The following is a 22,408-nucleotide window of genomic DNA, read 5'->3' as shown; positions in this document are numbered from 1 at the left end:
CTGCTGAATAATGAATTGTAATAGAATTGGTATATAGACTTAAATCAGTTATAGTTGATGGTTTGTGTTAAAATGATTAATACTCAATTTCTAGAACAGAATCATTATTACAGTACCATTCTCATAGCATCGTTGGGAATAAATGTTGGCTTCTCTATTCAAAAGTATCGGTAATCAATTAATACAATCCAAACCTAATTCATCTAAAATAGCAAGGATGGACAGGAACCTGCTAATTATCTTAAGCAAAAAATAGTCTTCAATGTCTATCCACGTTCACACTATCCAGGGCCAGATTCAGGCACGTTGTCTAGGACTTCCCCCTGCTGCTCTCTGATTTCTGGGGGCAAATGCCCCCCATCCCCTGTCTTCTGCCTATGGGTACCAGAATCTTAATCCAGCCCTGCCACTATCCACAGAACTGCTGCTGGCTGGAGCTGGCCAGCGACTCACTCTGAGGCAGTTTATTTTCTTCTGGTCTGTGGGGTTAACCTCCGAAGCCTGCAATGTTGACTGGGGGTACTCCTTATATATCTTTTTTTTCCAGCTCACTGCTCTCTGTAGTTTGCCAGTTTTTTTCTGAAGTTCCTTTTTTCTTCCCTTAAAGTCCCAGAGGTTAGTTTCAGGAGTCTAAAGGATTTTACTTCTGCTGGATTGCCATTATCTCTTAAACAATTCATTATTTCTGCCGTATGAGCATAAAGTGCTAAGTCAGGATCACACATTTCGCAATTTTCTTACTTTAAAGCTCTGATTATTTAGCTGTTTATTGTTACTTCTTGACATTTTGCCCAGACCTATGATACTTAAGACCCGAATCATTTGCTGACTTTTGCAAAATTCAAAACTGTTTTAGTCTGTTCAAGACGCACATCCCAAGCTACTGTAATAACCTACTTGCATGGTCAGGAAACTCCCAACTACAAGAGTTTCACCGGTATGTTAAAACAAATTGCTTTTCACAGAATTATGTTATTTTGAAAGTTTACCCTGTTGTACTCATGTCTGCTGCCGTTGCTAGTAACGGCCCTACCACCCCCATCACCACGACAAAGACACAGTTCCCATAGACATAGAACGAGAGAACATCCTTAATTCATCAAAAGCTCCTGCTTGGCTGCATCTATGGAAATAAACTCTGGATAACTATGATCCATAATGTTCTGCATAGATATATACTGTATTTACCTGGAGTGAGGGCTTTTTTTTTTTAAATTAAAACAGTGCATCTCATTTTGTATCCATGGCAAAACAGTTTTGAAGAGAGGGCCCTGAGGACCGGTTTAGTTAGAGGGTTAGTGAAACTGTTCGTGCTTCAGTCGGGTCATAAGGAAATCTGAAGCCATCAACGCCAAGAGTCACATAGAGAAGTTGGTTCTGACGTTCCCCACTCCACAGAAAAAGAGGAAAAGGAGACAGGCATTGATTCTTCTGAAAACAGTCATTCCATGACTGATTACAGGACTGGAATGTGTTAGGGATATTGTTTTTATCAACAGGTAACAGAGCTTTTTAAAAATGCTGGATTCAGCCATATCAATTCAAAAGTGTTCTTGGCTAGCTACAGTAATATTCTTCTCACAATGAGCACCACCTGAATATACAAAACACTGTGTGATAATTAAAACAAATAAACTTAAGAGAATATGAAGAGACGACCTAAAATCAAATAAAAGAAATTATAGACAAACTTGCAATTTTGTATCATCTACTTTGAAAAGGAGTTTAAAAAGATACAGTAGTTAAAGTAATCTCTGAAGTGCTGGGTATCTTATGAGAGCTGAATAAACACCCTTTCAGGCCGATGCAATATCGGTGCATGAGAAATGGGGTGCTCATAATTGAGCACCCGCTTCCCTAACACGCGCCCATCCACCACTCCCGGGGGCACAATGCAGTAGGTAAATGAGCTGCTGCATTAAAAAGGAGGGGCTTAGGGGGAAATTGTGCATCCCTAGCACTTCCTCGGCATCGGGTGCCCAGGAGAAGTGGCTGGGCACGGGTTAGGAAAACGGACTCTTGGGTTAACCTGTGTGCGCTAGCCCGGTTGCATGGTATTGCATCGGACTGTGTTTTTAGGCTGGTCTCTGGAATCACATAGGGGCCGATGCACTAAAACACGTGTTAAAACGGGCACTCGTACTGAGCTCCCGTTTCACTAACGTGCGCACACTGCCACATCCTCTGGGCGCCCGATGCAGTATGTAAATGAGGGGGTTGCATAGAAAAGGAGGCGCTGGGGAAGAATTGTGCATGCATCAAATGCATCGGGCACCCACAATTGCAACGGTCCCTCAATTCGAGGGTCTGTTTTTATCCTGCTTCTGGCCGATTCTGCTGAGGTTGCCGGATGCCCGTAGCTAAACGCCTCAGGCGTGTAAATTGTATGTGTGTGCATTGTGCATCCAGAATTTTTTTTTTTTAAATCAAGCCTGTATATCTTTATTTTTAAACAGTGCAAGCAGTAAATTTAAAGTGTCACAATGATACTAACTAGGAGTACACACAGAGGACCGTATTTTTAAATTTCTGATGAGCCCCTGACTCGCGGATTGACTTAACCCCAGTTCCGGGGCCAAAGTTGAATTTGCCATGTTAAAAACTGTGCGTTGGGCATCCCGCGATTTTCTGCAAAGGGGGGTGGGGTAATAGCAAATAATCTCATCTACATGGAATTTACATGTGATGAGTGCTATCAGCTACACATTTGATTGGATGCGCATTTTGCACACACTCATCTTCTTATTGCATCGGGTGCTAGTCTAGCACGTCCAAAATGCGCGTCCTGTGCGAAAACCTGTTCGCTAGGCTGGGTGCACTTTGTTGCATCGGCCCCAAAGTACATTATTAGCTTTATTAAAATGTACATGACCCACATTATCCCTTTTTGGATACACAAAGTCACTCTTCTGACATCATCAGCATATGGAGTTGGGTAGACAAAGCATACTGAACATCAACATGCTGTGATGCCCGCTGGAAGTAAGAGCAAACTGCTTGGTGGGGAGGGGGAAGAAAAATTAGTTTTCCATGAAAAACTTGTGGTATAATATTGAAGTATGTTTTGTTTTTTTTAAGACCTCTCCCCCAAGAGTTGGAATTCACCTCTTGCCAAGCCCATAAGTGCTGTGGGGTTGGGGGGGGGGGGGGGGGGGGGGAAGAGGAGGAAATCAAAATGGCCGCCAAGAATTGTTCAGTGAATTGGCTATAGCTTTTATTTTAATGGTGCAAGAACAACCATCCATAGCTCAAATTATAGGTAATTTTGTGCATTTTGATGTTTATATAGGATGTAAACTGATTTAAAAGATCAGTTAAGGTGCTATATGAAAACATATAAAATTAAAAACAAGTTTTTCCTACACCTTGACACACTTTCATTTTATATTATGAACTTTAAATTTAGCAAATGAATATAACCGAACTCAAAGAACATAAAGTTGTTTATAAGCATTTAAAAAAAAAAATAGAGAATTTTACTGCGGCATTTATATGATATTTTGCATACTATTTCTTTGCCACAGTATCGGTCACTTGTTTCATTCATAGTTGTCATCTGCACTGTATGAGTATTATACGTACCTGACTCATGCAGGTCTTAATTTGCCAGGGGAACGGCCTGGAATGGAGTTCCGCCACTTCTTCTCAGATTTAAGAGGCAGAGCAGCAGATGCGTTCTGCTCCTCCCCTCCCTAGGGAAGAAGGGGGTGCCTCATGCAGACAAAACAGAGAACCGCCACTCTGCTTTCTAAATCTAGCCCTGCCCTCCTATTCTCCAGGGCGGAGGAGGGTGACTGTGTGTGATCCTTATGCAGACGCTGCGGAATAAAGAAAAGACACAAAACGGAGTTGAATGAGCATAAGTTTGAAACTTGTGAATAGCAGTGCCAATACTTAAGACTTCAACCCTGGCCTTGATAATTGCTCACTTGTGTTAATTCTACCCTTTTTTTGCATCTGCTGCCCAAGACTAAATTTCTGGCAGAATGACACAGAAAAGGCATTCTTCTACCTTTTTTCCAGGACCTGATAAAGTGGAGCAGAGCTGCTGGTATAAATCAGTCATGGCTCCTCAGCAGAAATGCAGTGTGAATAGTATATTTAAATATATGTGGGTGAGAGAGCGAGCAAGTGTGTGTATTTTGGAGAAAGAGTTCACATCAGGCTCTGGTCCTGCCCCCTTGCATAGTTCTCACCTGGCCCTATCTCCCTCCCAGCCAGTTACATTTCCTTTTTGTCTATAAATTAAGCCCTGTATTCATGCAAGTGTCATTATCATCAATAACCAATCAGCTACGCATCAGTGAATGGAAAATGATAATGATAGCCAAAGAAAGGATTACCAAAGAGGTAAAGTGAGGTGACAAAACATTTTTCAGATATACTAGACAAAGGAGAAAGGTCCAAAGTGGTAACTGAAAGGTGACAAAGATCAATGTGTAGAGAGACATGAAGAAATGGCCAAATTAGTAAACAAAGAATTCAGTTCGGTGTTCACTAAAGAAGGCCCTAGAGAAGGACCGTTGCTAGTTGACAAGACTGTGGATGGGGTGGAGTAAACGGAGAATGTATGGGAAGAGCTAGGAAAACTGAAAGTGGACAAGGCCATGGGGCTGGATGAAATATATCCCAGGATACTGGGGGAGCTCAGAGATGTGCTAGTGGGTCAGCTGAAAGACCTGTTCAATAGATCCCTAGAAACGGGAGTGGTGCCGCAAGATTGGAGAAGAGCGGTGGTGGTTCCGCTTCACAAGAGTGGGAGCAGAGAGGAGGCTGGAAATTACAGGCCAGTTAGCTTCACTTCGGTGGAGGGAAAATAAATAGAGACTCTGCTGAAGGAAAGGATAGTGAACTATCTACAATCCAGTGGGTTGCTCGACCTGAGGCAGCATGGATTCACCAGGGGATGGTCCTATCAGACAAATCTGATAGATTCTTTTGATTGGGTGACTAGAGAATTGGATCAGGGAAGAACACTGGATGTGATTTACTTGGATTTTAGTAAAGCATTTGATATGGTCCCACTTAGGAGACTCGTGAACAAAATGAGAAGCCTGGAGTGGGTAACAAGGTAGTAGCATGGATTGCAAACTGGTTGACTGACAGGAGACAGCGTGTAATGGTAAATGGGAACTTACTCTGAAGAAAGAACAGTGTTAAGTGAAGTGCCACAGTGATCGGTTTTGGGACCGGTTCTGTTCAATATCTTTGTGAGCGACTTGGCGGACGGGATAGAAGGTAATTATTCACTTTGGCTGACGACCAGCATCAGATCCCTGAAGGTATAACTTCAACGTGCTGAATGTCGTTGATGAAAAGCACAGTCTTACAATTCTTTATCAGCTTATCGGTCCTTATTAAATTCATACCGCATTGCCATTCAGGACCCTAATTGTGCCTTTTACTCTAATTGCATCCATGATATTGGCTCAACAGTACAGTGCGCCAAGCATGGAGACCGGAAGAAGTCTTGCACTAACCCCTCCACTCTGTTTCTGACTCTTCCTCTCTTCTTTTTTTTTTAGAACTTATCTGAGCTCGGCCTTCCCAGCTGAGGGGGGGAGAAGGCATGTACTCTCACTGCTTTGCTCGGCTTCCCGCACCCGCTGCCTTTTAGCTGCTTAATTCAGCTAAGTCCACACCGGTTTATAACCCGCTACCGGACCAAGGTACTCATCTGAGGGACCACGGAAATCACCTCAGGAATTTTCAACTGGGGGAGGGACCATTAGGTATCACCACAGGAGAGTGGGGCAAATCAAATCTACAATTAACCCCTTTCTGGTCCATCCCGAATATACTCGTCAGTGAGCCTATTGTATTGTGTTTTCTCATCCTGAAAGGGGTTAATTCTCATTTCAGTAGGGAAATGCACGTCTACCATCTGCTGGAGACAGAGAATACAGGCAGGCTGATATCACTGCAGGAGTATATATTTTATTTATTTTATTTATTTAGGGGTTTCTTATATACCGAGGCACGTTTGCAAAACATCACCTCGGTTCACAATGTAACATAACTTAGCAACAGGCTTTACAATAATAACCTTAACAGGTAGGGGTTAACAAGGGCAGGAGATGATAATACGAGAAATATATACAAATGTACAAGTTGATTTTAACAATTAGGTTAAATAAAGCAATAAGGATAATTAGCAGGGTTAAGTAATAGATGGAGGGGGAAGAAGGGGAGGAAACCTAGAGTGGGTGGGGGGTAAGGAATAGGCGAGGGTCAGATGGGGTAGGGAGAGAAAATAGACGGTGCGAGGGTCAGGTGGGCGGTCGGTTGGTGGTCAGATGGGTGGTCATGTCGAATCTATGGGGGGAGTGTGTGACGTCAGTTTGCTCCGTCTCCATCTGCTAGCAGAGGTGCATAACCCACTGGCCCTGAGTCCATCTGTCTACATGCTAGGAAACTCTCATTAGCTCTCAGGAAATGTGCTTAAAGCAAGTAGGTGTGTGAACATTTCATGATGGCTAGTTTTCTTCTCTGCTACAGAAATCTGCACATGGTTATGAAGGTTCATTATGAGAATTTCTGTTTAATAAGTGCATCATTAAACATTAAAGATGTTTTTTTCCTTATAGGAAACTAGGCAAGAAATAGAGTCAGCAGTGACCACAGGCACTAACCAATGGGAAGGCAGCTTTAAAAATACAATGTCAACCATTGGCAGGTCAGCTTGATACATGCTCAGTGACATCACAATGTGCTTTCATCTATCTGAGATTTTAGCTGAAATGAACTGGCCTGTTTCCCTATAGGAAAGAACGGTAAAAAGGGATTCTAAGTGATGAGAGTATTGGAGGTGACTAAGTGCTCTACTATCTCTGTCTTAAAATTGAATTGGATGAATGGTTAAAAAATAATGGTGGGGAGGCAGCTGGGAAAGATTACAGACATGTTCTAGGAAGAGGGGTGGTCAGGAAGAGGGAGTGGGGTGGTCAGGCGCATTGACATGATGATCTCATAGGTCCAGTTTCCCCTCTAGGAAACCAGGTAAATAGATCTAGAATAGATTTTTGAATTATATGAGAAACTAGAATAGAATAGATTTTTATATGAGTTCATTCAATATGCACAAAATAGAATAGTTATTTTGAAAGCCATAGTTGATGGGGCTATGTTATTAATTGGACTTTTCAGTCCATGAAGCATTAAATAATCCTTTTTTTTCCCTGCCTGAATGACTATTTCTGTCCCCAGATCAGCATTCACAGCTTAAATCAGAGACTCTCTTAATCCATTTTGTTATATTTTTAAATTTTTTATTGTATTCACTATAGTTTGTTCTCCGTGTTTCACTTTGAATTTATGTATGTGATTTTAGTTTGTACGCCGCTTAGACCATAACATGTGTATGGTCTAAAATACTTTTAAATAAATGAATAAATCTGCCCAATCTGTTTGATACAGTTGTAAATTAGAATCGGATCTTAATTTAGCATTTTGATACACATGTAAGTCATCAAACCCTTTGTTTTTACAAGATCAATAAACAAGTAGAATAATATTAGAGTCACAAGATAAAATCGGACAGCTACATATTTTTAAATATATTCTTTAATAACCTACCTCTAAAATGGGACAGTTTTGAAGGATTTTTTTTTTTTTTTACATAGAGGTTACAGTCCACTGGGCAGCTGAGAAAGTGAAAAATCTGGTAAATTGTTGATCTAGCAATGCGCCTGTAACTTTGGTTTGACATGTGCAATGTTTTAGGCACTGTTTGCCAAGTTTTGTTAACTGTGCAAGCTGGGGGGGGGGGGGGGGGGGGGTATTTCTTTTTTTAATGCTCAAAATAGCAGAAGCATTTCGTTTACAGTGAAGCACATGTTGTAAGCCTTATTTCTATTTTCCTACGAAAAGACTCTCACTGCTTTCCTCAGCTGTGAACCTTTTGCTCGAAAAGGAATGACAAACGATCACAGCACCAACTCTCCCTCCTTACAGCGTTCATCCTGGTGTAGTTTCTGGGTCCTGCCTAACTTTTCTGCCCTTGCTGTAAGAAACCCTGGCACTAACTGATTGTTGGGATATGCTCATAAGGCTGGCAGCTTTTATTGCAGTCTCCCCCCATACAGGGCTCTTGATGGTGTTTGAGCAGCAAGTGCTTTTGCTAATTCTTTTGTGTTTACTTGTACGGTAGCGTCTGTTTATATATTTGGTTTTAAATTGCAATGTTGCTTACATTTCAAGACTGTAAGAATGATGTCTTAACGAATTTTGTACTGTCCTTGCGATTTAGAAGGTATTGACAAATAGTGTAAACCCTTATGATGGTTATATCCAAATAGCGGTATATATATATAAAAAAAAAACCTTTTGAAATAAAAATAAATAAGTAAAATGTCAGTATTGGTCAAGTAGAGTGAAAGACAAGGAGAAATGTTTTTTTTTTGTCCTATATCTTAAGTGAATGTGTGTGTGGGGGTGGGGGGGGGGGTGTTATCCGTCTCACGTGTTGTTTATTATTATTATTATTATTATTTATGGTTTTTATATACCGATCTTCTTACATTATATGCAAATCAAATCGGTTTACAGAGAACAGTTGAATAAACTTGCTTGGGGGCAATTACATATAAGGAAGAACTTTTTGAATAACATTTTGAAGAACTTTTTGAATAACAGTTAAACATAAGAGAAAAAAAATACCCATGACAAAAAAAAAAAAGTCTTATATGTCTAAAAATCTTAACGATTTAAATAGAGCTTTTTTTTTAAATAGCATTTAAAAGAAGAAATAAATGAGCGAAAGACAATGTGGGGAATATACACGGTATTAATGAAACATTCCTATGAATTGTGCAGCTGTCTTAGGAGAAGTTGTTAAGGGAAGTCTTAGATAATTAAACTTGTGCATGAGTAATTGGACTCGGATAGTTGATGGTGAAAGGGTGGGGCAGGGGTGAGGGCATTCCTGGATGTGGCCCCCCCCTTCCAGTCCCTGGGGAGATAAGAAAGGTGAGGGGGAGGGGAAGGGCAAGGAGGGCGCCGCAGAGCTCGCGCTGCTGGACTCCCCCTCCCCCCCCCGGTGTGTCCCTCCCATGCCGCCGCCGTCGCCGTCGTCCACTCAGCGCCTCCCTTCCCGCCTCTCGCGGGCCCCCCGCCCTCCCCCTTCTCTCGGAGGAAGCGCTCACCGCCGGAGAGAGAGGAGAGAAGTCGGTTGGCCGGGGTGGGCAGGATGCAGCCGCCGCCGCTCGCAGTGCTGGACGCCTCAGGTAAGAGCCCCCTCCCCCCCCCCCCATCTCCTCGGGGGACGGCGGGAGAGTGGCAGGCGCGCGCGCGCGCGCGTGTTTTCCCGCCCGCAGCGCGCGCGCCTGGGGAGGTAGGGCGCGCGTGGAGGGAAGTTATTTCAGGTTTGTTTGGGGTTTTTTTTTTTTTTTAAACTCTTTTTACTTTTAGAGAACAGGTGAAGAACACGTCAGGAAGGATTCTGTTGCCTCTCTTTTGCTCTTGGGCGGGCGCCGGTGTGTGTTGTGTTTCTTTCTTTCTTTCTGATGGTGAATGCATTGCGCTGCTATTCGGCTTTGCACGCTCGCACCCCCCCCCCCCGACGAGGACCTGTCTTCCCGCGCAGGGCACGAACATCTCTCCGAAACCAAAGAGGCGCTCGCGCTGAAAGGCGCCCACTGCTGCCTGGCTCGGGTCCCTCGCTCGGAAAGAGGCTGCAAACCTCGCCAGCCAACTTGCCTGCAATTCTTTTGCAGTTCTGACGATGATTATTGTTTATTATTATCGCTAAGGGCCGGAGAAGCCTTTGGCAGGACACACAAACCGTGCAAACCGTGTATTCTCCCGCAGAGTCTGAAGATCCAGGTGATCTATTGCTCTTTTCCAAATGCAGATAATAGCAGCGGAGAGAGAGAGCCGGGCCAGTTCATCACTTTCTGAACAGCCTGCTGCACAGGGTAACCAGCAGCAAGCGAGAGAGCAAAACAGAAAGATTGCAGGGAATTTGTACTTGCGGTCTCGGTTCCAGCTGGGCAGACCCAGTGACAAAAAGGCCTGCTAGCTGAACTTCCGTGCACATTTTCTTTTATTTGAGCCCTAGAAAGAGAGTTAACTCCTGCTGCAGTAAGCTAATCACCAGGAGTCTGCTCGGAAAGTGTGCATACATAGACCATGCTTAACATGCATAAAATAGGATTTCGGTGCATAAATGATGATTTCTACACCACGAAATGGTATTTGTGCACATAGTACTTGATTCGTGCACAAAAGCATATTCTCTGTGCATAAAACATGATTTATGTGTGGAGAATAATGTTCTCCGCAAATCATGTTTTATGCACATAAATCCCCAGTAGAGGACCCACGCACCACCAATTCCAGGATCAACCCCCAAAGGCTAATACCAGTCCCAGAAAATGTACTCCCAGCATTAAGAAAACGTGAGTTAAGCCCATGAACCTCTCTGCATTGAAGAATAATAGCCAAGGCCTTGATTAATATGGGATTTGAATGGAGGGGGGAATAATTTGTGTGCATAGTTATATTTGTGTGCACACTTTTCCTGCACTAAACTCCAAAAATGTGTGCACATCCATGAGTTAACCTGTGCACCCAGCCAAATGCACCTTCTAATACTGGAGCCTGATATTCTTTTGTTTCTTGGACCAACAATGCAGATCTTTTGCCTGTTATGCATGCTGAACCCTATGCCACATATTCAAAGAAAACGAGAATTTCTAGATTCTAGAACTTCTTCCGTAGTTATTGCAGATGTTAGTTTGTTAAATGCTGTGTATTTCATCTGCAAGTGTTTACAAAACATTGCTGTGGTTGTTACCTACCGATAAACATTTGGCACTTTTTTATTTTTATTTTTTTTATCATTTTACAAAGCAAATTAAACAAGAAACATCTTGTCATGAAAAGTAGCCTTGACAATAAAACTTATGTATCAAGAAGAAGAAACAAATAGAACAATGAATTGGCCCTTTTAAAATGTTTATGGGTGAAGCTTATTTCCTAAACATCATATTATTTTAAACGTTCTTGTGCAAGTAAAGCTTCCTAATAGTATTTACCTTTGTCTGCAAAATCATTGTGGACTGATAATCACATTTAGGAAACTTCTACTAACCCCAGATAGTAAAAAAAAAAATGTTTGGACTACTAGCTTCAGATGAAGTTTAATATGAACATTTAGGGGCAGATTAAAAAAACTACGCCCCGCGCGTACTTTTGTTCGCGCAACCGGCGCAAACAAAAGTACGCCGGATTTTAATAGATGCGCATGTAGCCGTGCGTATCTTTTAAAATCTGGGGTCGGCGCGTGCAAGGCTGCGCGCGCCGAGCTGCACAGCCTGCCTCCGTTCCCTCTGAAGTCGCTCCGAAATCGGAGCGACTTCAGAGGGAACTTTCCTTCCACCCCCCCAGCCCTATCTAAACCCCCCCGGACCGGAGGCCGCAGCCCCGCCCCCAGAACGCCCCCGATGATGCGCCGACCGCGACATGCCCCCCCCAGGAAAGCTCCAGGACTTACGCGTGTCCCGGGGCTTTGCGCGCACCGGCAGCCTATGCAACATAGGCTCGGCGTGCGTAGGGGGAGCTTGGGGCAGGCTTTTGGGGGGTACGCGCGTATCCCTTTGAAAATCTGCCCCTTGGTCTCACCCCTCCACACACGCGCGCGCACACACATATTCCTCATCATGACATTTTAATTATGTTTCAGGGTTTATTTTACTTTGTAGAAGCTACATGATTGATGAATCATTGGAAAAGACCTTTGAGTGTCTGTGGGAGATGGTATACACTAGGGGGGTAATTTTCAAAAGGAGTTACGTGCGTAAATGTAGCTACTATTGTAGCAATTTTCAAAAGCCATTTACTCACGTAAAGTGCACTTATGTGAGTAAATCCTATAGACAAGTCAATGGCATATATTGTAGCAATTTTCAAAAACCCACTTACTCAAGTAAAGTGAATTTACCCCAGTAAACCTGGTTTTTACTCGAGTAAATGCTTTTTAAAATCAGGCCCTAAGGGTCTGATTTTAAAAAGCGTTTACATGCGTAAAACTGGGTTTTACGCATGTAAATGCACTTTACTCGAGTAAGTGGGCTTTTGAAAATTGCTACTATAGTAGCTACATTTATGCATGTAACTCCTTTGAAAATTACCCCCTAAGGGGTAGATCTTTAAAAAATACGCGATTGCGTACTTTTGTTCGCGCCTGGTGCGCGAACAAAAGTACGCTGGATTTTATAAGATACGCGCGTATCTTATAAAATCCAGGCTCGGCGCGCGCAAGGGGGTGCACATTTGTACAACCTGCGCGCGCCGAGCCCAGCGCACGCTGCCTGTTTTCTCCGAGGCCGCTCCGATTTCGGAGCGGCCTCGGAGGGAACTTTCCTTCGCCCTCCCCCCACCTTCCCCCCCCTACCTTTGCGCGCACCGGCCGGCAGCCCCGCTCCGTCCTCCGGTCCAGGGGGCTGGTCTGGAGGCCTCGACCACGCCCCCGGGCCGGCGCCACTCCCCCGAAACGCCGCAGCACGCCCCGAAACGCCGCCGGACATGCCCCCTTCCCGCCCCTTTTCGAAAGCCCCGGGACTAACGCGCGTCCCGGGGCTTTACGCGCGCCAGCGGCCTATGCAAAATAGGTGCACCGGCGCACGAGGGCCCTGCGAGCGTAAATCCGGAAGGATTTATGCGCGCAGGCCTTTTAATATCCGCCCCTAAATGTAGTATGTCCCGACCTGACCTGGTGACCCCTATACCAAGCAGGATTTTCAGGATATCCAGAGTAACCATGCTTGAGATAAATTAATTTGTGACATTGGAAAATCAGTATATGCAAATTTATTTCATGCATAGTCATTGTGAATATTCTGAAAACCTACCAGCTATGGGTCACCGGGACAGGTTTGGAAAGCCACGAATTAATAGACAGGTATGAAATTTACGGTGGTTGGACACCTATTTCAACAATCCGTAAATCTCAATCTGTAGAAGGAAAAAATAAAGAAAGAAAAGATAGAAAAGTATACACTGACATTTTAAACCCTGATCAGGGAGTCGGTAAATTATTTATTGATGAAAACAACTGCACGAGGAGCACTGAGGTCTTAGTGTGACTGCACAATATCACTTACTGTATGATAGCTCAATTATTTATCAGGATACTGTGGGGTTGCATCATGAAGTGAATTTTAAAAAAATCAGCAGTATTTTAAGGGCCGGGTTATTCACTCTACATAACTGGGTCCTATCTTAAGGACCTGATTCAACAAGGCATTTTCCCATAGACACATAATGGGAGAAATGCCTTGGTGAATCAGGCTTTTAGTTTGGTAATGGAAATAAGTGCTGGATTTGATAAAATCAGCTGTCTTGCGGTCTGAAGCAAGAACTGTCACAGACAGCTTAATTACTTTCAGTACCCTGGACAAGTCGAGCATTTAATCAGGTGTGAAGTAATAGCTAGAAGTAGATCTGGTATTCAATTTGTTTCAAATATCTATGCTCAACAAATTTAGTTTCAGAAGGGTATATTAATCTTGTTTTATTATTATTATTTTTAAGTACACAGGAAGGAGTAGCCAAGAAAAAAAAATGCAACCTAAGAGATGTTGATAGTAATTAAAAATAACTTACGTGCAACCCGCCCTTTAAACATTGTGTTCTTTAATTTAGTCTTTTAAAAGCACAAGTATCAAAGTAATTTTTTTCATATTAACTTGACAATATTTTGAATTCATTGTGAAAATACCTTCCATTTTTTTTTCAACAACTGGTTGCTCGGCACATCTATTTTTGCATCATTCAACACTGTAGAGCAAGTGTACTATTCTATATCATAGGTCTTGAAATAAATTTATTTCATTTGTTTATGGGTAAGCATCTAAAACATGTTAAATGCAGTTTTGGCATTAAGGTATTCACAAAAGCATTTTTACTTTTGATCTGAGGCCTAAGCTGAAAATTTTTTCACAAAAAGGTTCATGTGAACAGTTTCACAAAATGAAAAAAATAATGCTTTTGTGAAAAAATATTGCAAAAGCCAGGTTTGCAGTAGTAAAGTTTTGCACATGGTCCACTACATGCAAAAGTGTTTTCAAATGCAGCATTAATGAATTAATTTAAAATCATTTGTTTATCTCCTAACAGATTAAAAATCTTCCTAAGCAATTTACGACACATTTAAAACAATTTATTTTATTTATTTATTTATTTATTTTAATATTTTTCTATACCGGCTTTCACGACTAGTAGTCGCATCAACCCGGTTTACATTTAACATTTAGTGTAATGAACATAATTAGTTAATTAATGTAATGTTAATTAATGTTAATTAATAATAATAATAATAATTAATTAATTAATTAATTAATTAATTAATGTAATGTTAATTAATGTAATGAACATAATTAGTGTAATGAACATAATGAACAATTAGTTACACGATTTCTTCATGGATATCAAATAAACATCCTTTAAAATATGAGCTACTACAATGCAAAACAATGCAGAGCAGTTCATTGATGTTGCAGTTTGCACAATGGATGTGCAAGAAAGGTTTTGACAGCTTGTTTTCACAAAAAAAACAAACAGCTATTCTTTAGTGAGATGTAGTTGTTTTTCTATGTGGCTCTGGAAAGCAGCAGTTCACATGAAGCACCACAGGGATTTAAAGGAGACTTTTGTAGCCTGTGTAGGTAGCCTCTTCAAAGGTAGGTACAGCTACAGTTAGTCAGATAACTTGTCCTGGATATTTAGTGGAATAAACATCCCACTTAATATCTCTCATTAAAGCTATCTGGCTAACTGTAGCAGGCTATTTATTTATTTAATTTATTTAAGGATTTTTATATACCGCGGTTCGTTAGCAAACATCACCTCGGTTCACAGAGAACATTAAATTAGCAACGAGCTTTACAATCAAAATTAAGTTAAGGCGAAACAAGTTTATAAACAATATAACAACGTAACTAATACTTTAGGATAATACACAATAAAACTCAACAATACTTCCAAGGGGGTAGGGTACAAGGGGATCAAGAATATCAGTATAGACATAGCAGATCAGTTATGACAGAATGTGAGGGTAACTCATACTAATTAATGATTTCTTAAAAAACAGGGTTAATAGACTGATAATTACTATTATAGTAAGAATAATTTGAAATAAATATTACCAATGAGTGTTAAAAGAAGATGACAAATAAACTGAAAGAATGAATGGGGAAATTCTATACAATGTCATGAAATGATATAAGAAACAAAATGGATAGAGTTCACAAATTGTAACTTTAAACATACTGGGGGTAATTTTCAAAAGGAGTTACATGCGTAAATGTAGCTACTATTGTAGCAATTTTCAAAAGCCATTTACTCACGTAAAGTGCACTTATGTGAGTAAATCCTATAGACAAGTCAATGGCATATATTGTAGCAATTTTCAAAAACCCACTTACTCAAGTAAAGTGAATTTACTCCAGTAAACCTGGTTTTTACTCGAGTAAATGCTTTTTAAAATCAGGCCCACTGTGGCCGGATAAAAAAAACAAAAAGGTTTGTTGGGCTTGCTGGCCCTAACAGGTCCTTCCATTCCCGTCCAAGGGCCTAATGCTTGGCTCTGCTCTGCCGAACCTGCAGCTGCACCAACCCCCCTCCATCTAATAATGTGAAAAATCTCAGTGCTGGGGGGGCCAGTCCCAGTGTCTCCCCTTCCTCCCTCCCATCGCTTCTTAGCCTGATAGAAATTTGAAAAAAAAAATGTGTAAGCTCCACAGGCTCTCCCTCTTTCCTGCCACCCCCAACTCTTACCCTCCCCCCCCCCCCCCCCCGGTATTTTAAATTTAGCTTGGACTTCAGCCCAGATCACGGTAGTGGCCCCCACCGCGATCTGGGTCCTGGCGCTTCTGCTGTCATTGAGTAGCTACAAAGGAAGCAAATGCTTCTAGCGTAACTCCTAAAAGTGCTGCAAGAGCTGTGGTAGGGGGGGGGGGAGAGCCTGGGGTAGGATGGGGAAGGACTGGGACCGGCCCCCAGTGCTGAGATGTTTCACATTATTAGATGGAGGGGGATTGGGGGGTAGGATGTTTACTGTCTTGGTCCAGTAGGACACACACATTTGGTCCTCAGATGGGAAGGAGGAGACCCTAATATGAAGCTCCAAGGGGGGTGGGGGGAGGATCGAGTCAGGACAACCATCGGGAAGTATTTCTTCACAGATAGGGTGGTGGATGCATGGAGCGCCCTCCCAGAGACGGCAGTGAGGACAAATACGGCAATGGATTTCAAAAGGGCGTGGGAGAAGCGCAGAGGATCCCTAGTGGTTAAATGATGGAGACTAAGAAAGAAAAGGAAAACCCATGCTGACTGGGACAACCCGCACAGAGCAGCAATTACCCCAAGAATAAAATAAAAATAATGGAAAAAATGATTTCTGGGCAGACTGGATGAACCACTTGGGGTCTTTTTATGCCGATACTTACTATGTCGGTATGTAACTATGTTCCCTTCTTAACTGGCCTTATTCATTTGAGCATTGTCCCAGATAACTTTATATTTGCTCTCGGGCACGTCTAGAGTTAGGCACAAAAGTTATCCGGCTACCTTCCTATACTGGAGTTAGTTGGTTAATTTCTTATCCTAACTCTTCCCCGCCCCAGAATGCCTCCCCCCCCCCCAAAAAAAAAAAATTCCCCTTTTTTATTCAGCTAAATCATAACTGGAAAAAGGTTATCTGGCTAACTTTTAGATGAATAAGAAAGTGGAATATTCAAAATTAGCCATTTACTTGTATAACTCCCAAGTTATCTGTCTAAATGGCTTTGAATATTGTTGACTTCTGAATGCATAAATATAGTTTCCTGGCCTTAAATCCACCCATAAGAATGCCTGTTTCAGATACTCATGAAATTACCTCTGCTTTTACCTATACAAACCTGGGGTAATTTTCAAAGGGCCTACGTATGCATGCAATATGGCATTACATATATGCTTTTGAAAATTCACTCCATATGAAAGGCAGAGAAAGGGAATGGTTCTTCCATCGTAGTTGGAGAGAAAGGAGTTCTATGAATTTAGAAAATTAAAGAGCATGAGACCCAGAGGGAGGTTTAGAGAGAACGAGATCTGTGTGCTATCCAGTAACCAACACCATGAAAGATATCAAAGTTCAGTTGGTTAATTTTATATGAGACCATGAACAGGATGGGATGCCAGTGAAATTTAATCTTAGAAGGAAGTTTGGTACTAGAATTTTGTACAAACTGACGTCTTGAGAACTGGGACATAAGGATATAGAATTGCAGTTGAGCAGGTGAGAGCACATGAAGATGTGCATACGTATTTCAGCCAAAAAACCCCCAAAACCCCAAATGGTTAAGGTTGATGTAGATGTGGGTAGTGGGAGAAGAGATGTGAAATGTTATTGGGAAAAGATAGTTTATTATCAACAAGGATACCAAAATAATCAATAGAAGAAGCATACTTGAGATCAGATTTCAGTGGTGAAATAAAAGATTCTGGTGATGTTAAGTAGGCGACCCTTATGTTGGAAAAGAACTTCGGTCTTGAAGATACTGCTTTGGGAAACAGGTAGAATTAGAAGTTGATATGGTGAAGGCAGGAGGGTGACTGAGAAGGGTCACCTAAGGAGTGAAAAAACATGTAGTTGAGTGTTATTTGCATACATGTAGTATTGGAGGGCAATAGTTATAGGGTACGTAGGAAAAATAATGGTCTTATAGCATAGGAGACTCCAGGGCTTGAGATGGGAGTTCTGAGAGGTAGGAATGGAATAGACATTGAAAGACACATTACAACATAGACAAATCCAGGAAAATGTTGTGGTGTAGGGTATTGAAAGTGGTAATTAGATCAAGGATAAGAAAGGAGGTGACAGCAATTGATCACTGACTACTCAAGACGAACAATTTAAGTGTTGTGGAAAGAGTAAAATCTAATGTAGGATGTTGTATCATGAAAACTGATTAGATCATTTAATCATAGACTTTGATGAGAAATGGAACACCGGAAATGTGACACGTTATTAAGTGAATTTCATTCTTATCAGCTCATCCTACAGCATATGCTTTCTTATATCAATTAAAACTCTATAAATTTCATCCATAGAAATGTTCTCATACTAGGACGAACCGTGCTGAAAATATGTAAATGATGGTTTAGTGTCTTCTGAAGTAATTGCTCTACGTAAAACATATGAAGGTCATATCATCCTTTTCACCCACTAGCCAGATGCAGCCATTTGTATATAACTTAACAGTATGTCTTTCAGACAGAAAAACAATTATAGTAGCTATGATCTGTACCCTTAGCCAAGGTGAAAGATCACTACTGATGTCCTCCTGTGTCACAGGAGATTTTATTATCCTGTCACACTCCTAAATTGAGATGAAACTTTCTCATAAACCATTGGGGGGGTCACCAATTCCTTATCCCTTCTTTGAAATGAAATGTCATTCCAAAATAACTCCTACCTGGAATCTGCGTACAAAGTGAACTTTATTAGTTCACGGTCTTATTGCGGTGTATTTTCACAATCTTAATGTGGCCAACATAATTTTGCCCTTTTAGCTACCATTCCAGTAACTGTGTGCCATTCTTCTCAAGTGGATGTTATTACAGCATGCTTCTCAAATGTCAAGTTGCACATCAAGAGGGCAACTTTCCAACAGTGCACAGAAGTATAAAGTCTGTGGATACTTTTTTTTTTTTACCTGCAGATTTCATGCCCATTTTCAAAGGGAAAATTGACCCGGAAAAAGTAGGCGCGTAGACCCGCACCTGCTATTCGTGCAGGCACTTAATCTGTGACAGTGTATGCATGTACATTTGAAACTTGAAAAGCACATGGGTAAGTGTTAACTCCTCACCACCTCCGCCCCTAGGAATGCCTCTCCTATCTGTGCTTAAGGTTATGTGTACTAGTGGCATTATGCGCATAACTTTATGTTCAGAAAGGGTGGGAGGGGGGGAGTCAACTCTGGTCCTAGAGTGACACAAATAAGTCTGCTTTCAGGATGTCTACAATGAATATTTTATTTTAAAAATATTTTGACTTGCATATCTAATATCCTGAGCGAGTCACAATCAAACAAGCATAAAACATATAAAACAGAAATTATAGCTTTCATGTAGAGGCAGATATATATTTATCTGATGCATAATAAGACCTGCATTCATTTTACCATTTTCATAGTCAGTAACTGCGAAACGATTGCCATCAGAGGCATGGCTGGCTTCCACTGTTTTGTTATTTTCAAAAAAAGCTTCGGTAAACAAATGTGTGTTACATTTTTTTTTTTCTGAAGGTTTTCAGATCTGTTATACACTTTAGGACCTGCCACAGTGAAGGATTTGCGCATTTTTTTTTTCACATCCCTACGTAAATGAGGTATATTTGCATGCACTGCCTCCTTTATATAAAAAAAAAAACCTCATGCATATTCATTGTGGATATCCTGAAAACCAGACCTTTTAGTGGCACTCCACCTACCCCTTGGGTAGGTGGCTTTCAAAAACCCTATTTCCACTTACAAAATACTGTTTTATGCAGATGGCTTTGAAAATTGCCCTCTTAATTTAACCTGTGGATTTGTACATAAAACGTCCCACAGTGGGCACATCAGGAAGTGTATTTTTGGGCTAGTGCAAGGGCTCAGTGGCAGTGCAGCACAGTGCATTGCCGTGTGGGTCAACTGGGGCCGGGAACGGCTGCAAAGACAGTGTTAACAGCCCCCTAGAGGGGGAGGTAATTAGTCAGCATGTAAATGGTGAGACCTAGTGCCTAGGTTTAAGGCTCAAGTGTGCAGGGTTCCAGTTCCTGCACTGATGGGAATAAAGCAAGTGGGAAGGGAGAAACAGAGGAAAAAAAAAATCCCCAGGCCCTTGCAAAACGAAGACTCGTGCTTCTAGATCCAAGCCCTGGGTCTGACCGAGTCGGAAACCTAAAAGGAGCAGGAGGAAACTGTCAGCTTAAAAGAAAAAAAAAAAAAGTTTATGTTCCAACATCAAACATGATTTTACCCTTTCTCATTCATATGATCTTCGTAAATCATCAGCTGTTCAAAAGGTTATGTTTTTACCTACAAAAAAAAAGTATTATCAGTAGAGATGGTAGAGCAGGTCAGTTAGGTTAAATCATGATTTTAGTGTATGTATTTATGATAACAAGAGCTTACCACATGGCATGCATGTATAATATCTTAAAAACCCAAACCTTGAAGATAAAAGAAATCTTTGAGATCCATAAGGTACATTAGTCAGTTTTATGCACTCAGCAGTTCTTTCTCAAATTTGCTCTGTTAGAACCTGCTAAAACCACATTATCTTCATCTAATCAAATTTCAGACATGCTCAAACTCAGTTATCACTGGATTTTCATATTGAACTAATGATATCATGTTACAACTAGAGTGTGATAGTACCTGGTTACAAAAAAAAAATTAACAATACTCTCATTAATATGAAAAAAAATGATCAAATTCCTGAGAAACTATAGAAAATGTAGAATAGTGCAAAAGAGAGATTCAAGAACCAAGTAGTTTGTGTCGCAACAGTTGTTTTGGAAAGCTTTCAGTGAAAGTGTTGTTGTTGTTATATTCTTGTTTTATTTCTTTGTTTTGCAGAACAGTTTGCGAAGAGAAAGAAGACCTCTCTTTGGTTCACAATCTCTCTGCTGACCGTGTCTGTTTTTATACTGACCGTAGGCCTTGCAGCAACTACCAGGACTGAAAACATAACTGTGGGAGGCTATTACCCGGGAATCATTGTGAGTTCAACAGAGCTATCCCCCCCCCCCCCCCCCAAGATACCTGCATGTTTTTGAGATTCCTAACCGCGGCACTGATAAGATAACTGAAATGGGCGGAGCAACCTTCGAAGGGCAGAAGGAAGGGTTGGTCAAACGGATACGGAAGAAATGCTAGGGGTCGGAGTTTAAATCACGTCTACTGCTAGCTCTTTGAGGGACAAGGGTGGCTCACTTTCTCTCCACTTTGTTCTAGTTATTGGATAATAATTATCCAATTATTATTTTTCCCCCTTCTCCCTCGTGAAGCATTTATGTAGTCTGCGCACTAGAATTTTACCATGAGGCCCATCCACACAAGAACAGGTTCTCTATATGCTGCTATTTTTTTTATTTTTTTTTTTTATTTAAACATTTTTTTATACCGGCATTAGTTGTGGACATCATGCCGGTTTACATCAAAACTGGTAAAGTATGGAAGTTACATTTTAACAGGGAATTATTTAACTGCTATTAAATATTACGTTGCAAAAATCACTTTGGGGGGGCGGGGTCACATCTGGATAAAAGGTGCTATATAAATTAAAATGGTTATTGTAAAGTCCATTGTTTTACTTATAACACAAAGACGGGAAGAAAATTGTTATTCCCTTTTTATTTATTTATTTATTTTTTTACATTGTCTTAGTTACCATCATTCAGTTGGTTACCATTGCACTTACTTATGTACCACCTCTCTCATAGTCTTTGTTCCTAAAGTAGGTTTTAATGAAGGAAGGTCTAATTGCTGAACATCCTCAGAAATTTTCCATTCTCTTTTTAGAGCTGTTCTATCCAACCAGGTGGCTTAAATGTTTTGGGCATGCAGAGGAACAGGTATTTGGAACTTAAGGTCAAGATACTCCATAAAGAATAAGCTAAAAGCTAAAATGTCTTTTAAATCCAAAGGAAAATGTATGAAAAGATTGATACCACCAAAGTCTGAGTTTTAATTACTTAAAAAAAAAAAAGTAAAATATTTAATTCTTAAATTTAGCATAAGAACATAAGATGTGCCATTCTGGGGCAGACCCAATAGCCCACCGAGCCCGGTGTCCTATCTTCGACAGTGGCCAGTCTGGGTCTCTTGAAAATATCCAACAGATCTTAATGGGGAGATTGATCCCATGTTGCTCACTGCCAGAATAGGAGGGGTGTCAAGCCCAAGGCTAATGATTATTAATGAACCTGCTTCTGAGAGCTTGTCTAAACTTTCCTTAAATCCAGCTATTCTACTAACTTTGACCATATCCTCTAACAACAGATTCCACAGCTTAATTGTGTGTTGAATGAAAAAAAAAATACTATCTTAAATTTGATTTGAATCTGCTACCAATTAGTTTCATGGCATGGTTAACCCTTTTTTTATGGTTTTACTGTCTTTAAAAGGGCACACAAAAATTGTTTCTGGGTCTTCTTCCAAATCTTTTCTGTCTCCTACTTGTCCTGAGGTGTGAGATCTATCTGTAGGGAATAGGTTCTCCTTCTGGCCCAGGAGGCGGTGTGTATATTCTCAGGTGTGTGTGTGTATGCCTCTGCTGGAATGACGGGATGCAGAATAGGGTGTTAAAATCAACTTTACTGATTATGGAAAATTTTAAATAAATGTCCAATCCTCAATAAAAAGATGGATTTTAC

The 22,408-nt window shown here is 41.1% G+C and overlaps 1 protein-coding gene and 1 long non-coding RNA gene across 6 annotated transcripts in view; one reads left to right on the top strand and one right to left on the bottom strand.

Annotated features, from left to right (window-relative positions):
- Window positions 1–9,233, bottom strand: part of LOC115093028 — an 81,547-nt gene extending 72,314 nt beyond the window's left edge. Inside the window, exons 1-2 of the long non-coding RNA XR_003857148.1 lie at window positions 9,144–9,233; window positions 3,583–3,818 (exon numbers count right to left, since the gene is read on the bottom strand). This is a non-coding gene — a long non-coding RNA (uncharacterized LOC115093028). The remainder of the gene's footprint in view (window positions 1–3,582; window positions 3,819–9,143) is intronic.
- Window positions 8,966–22,408, top strand: part of TMEM255B (transmembrane protein 255B) — a 143,907-nt gene continuing 130,464 nt past the window's right edge. The window contains exons 1-3 of one of the 5 annotated variants that reach the window (XM_029604627.1): window positions 8,968–9,224; window positions 18,705–18,835; window positions 20,610–20,752. In XM_029604627.1, coding sequence (XP_029460487.1) covers window positions 18,802–18,835; window positions 20,610–20,752 — 177 coding nt within the window. In that variant the 5' untranslated portion in view covers window positions 8,968–9,224; window positions 18,705–18,801. Of the gene's footprint in view, window positions 9,225–18,704; window positions 18,836–20,609; window positions 20,753–22,408 lie in introns of all 5 variants that reach the window. The other 4 variants (XM_029604626.1, XM_029604628.1, XM_029604623.1 and 1 more) reach the window with 4 other exon arrangements.

Source organism: Rhinatrema bivittatum, chromosome 5 (assembly GCF_901001135.1).
Source record: "Rhinatrema bivittatum chromosome 5, aRhiBiv1.1, whole genome shotgun sequence".
Taxonomy (NCBI): domain Eukaryota; kingdom Metazoa; phylum Chordata; class Amphibia; order Gymnophiona; family Rhinatrematidae; genus Rhinatrema; species Rhinatrema bivittatum.
Note: the sequence above shows the minus strand (reverse complement) of the source record. Positions and strands in the feature narration are given on the sequence as shown.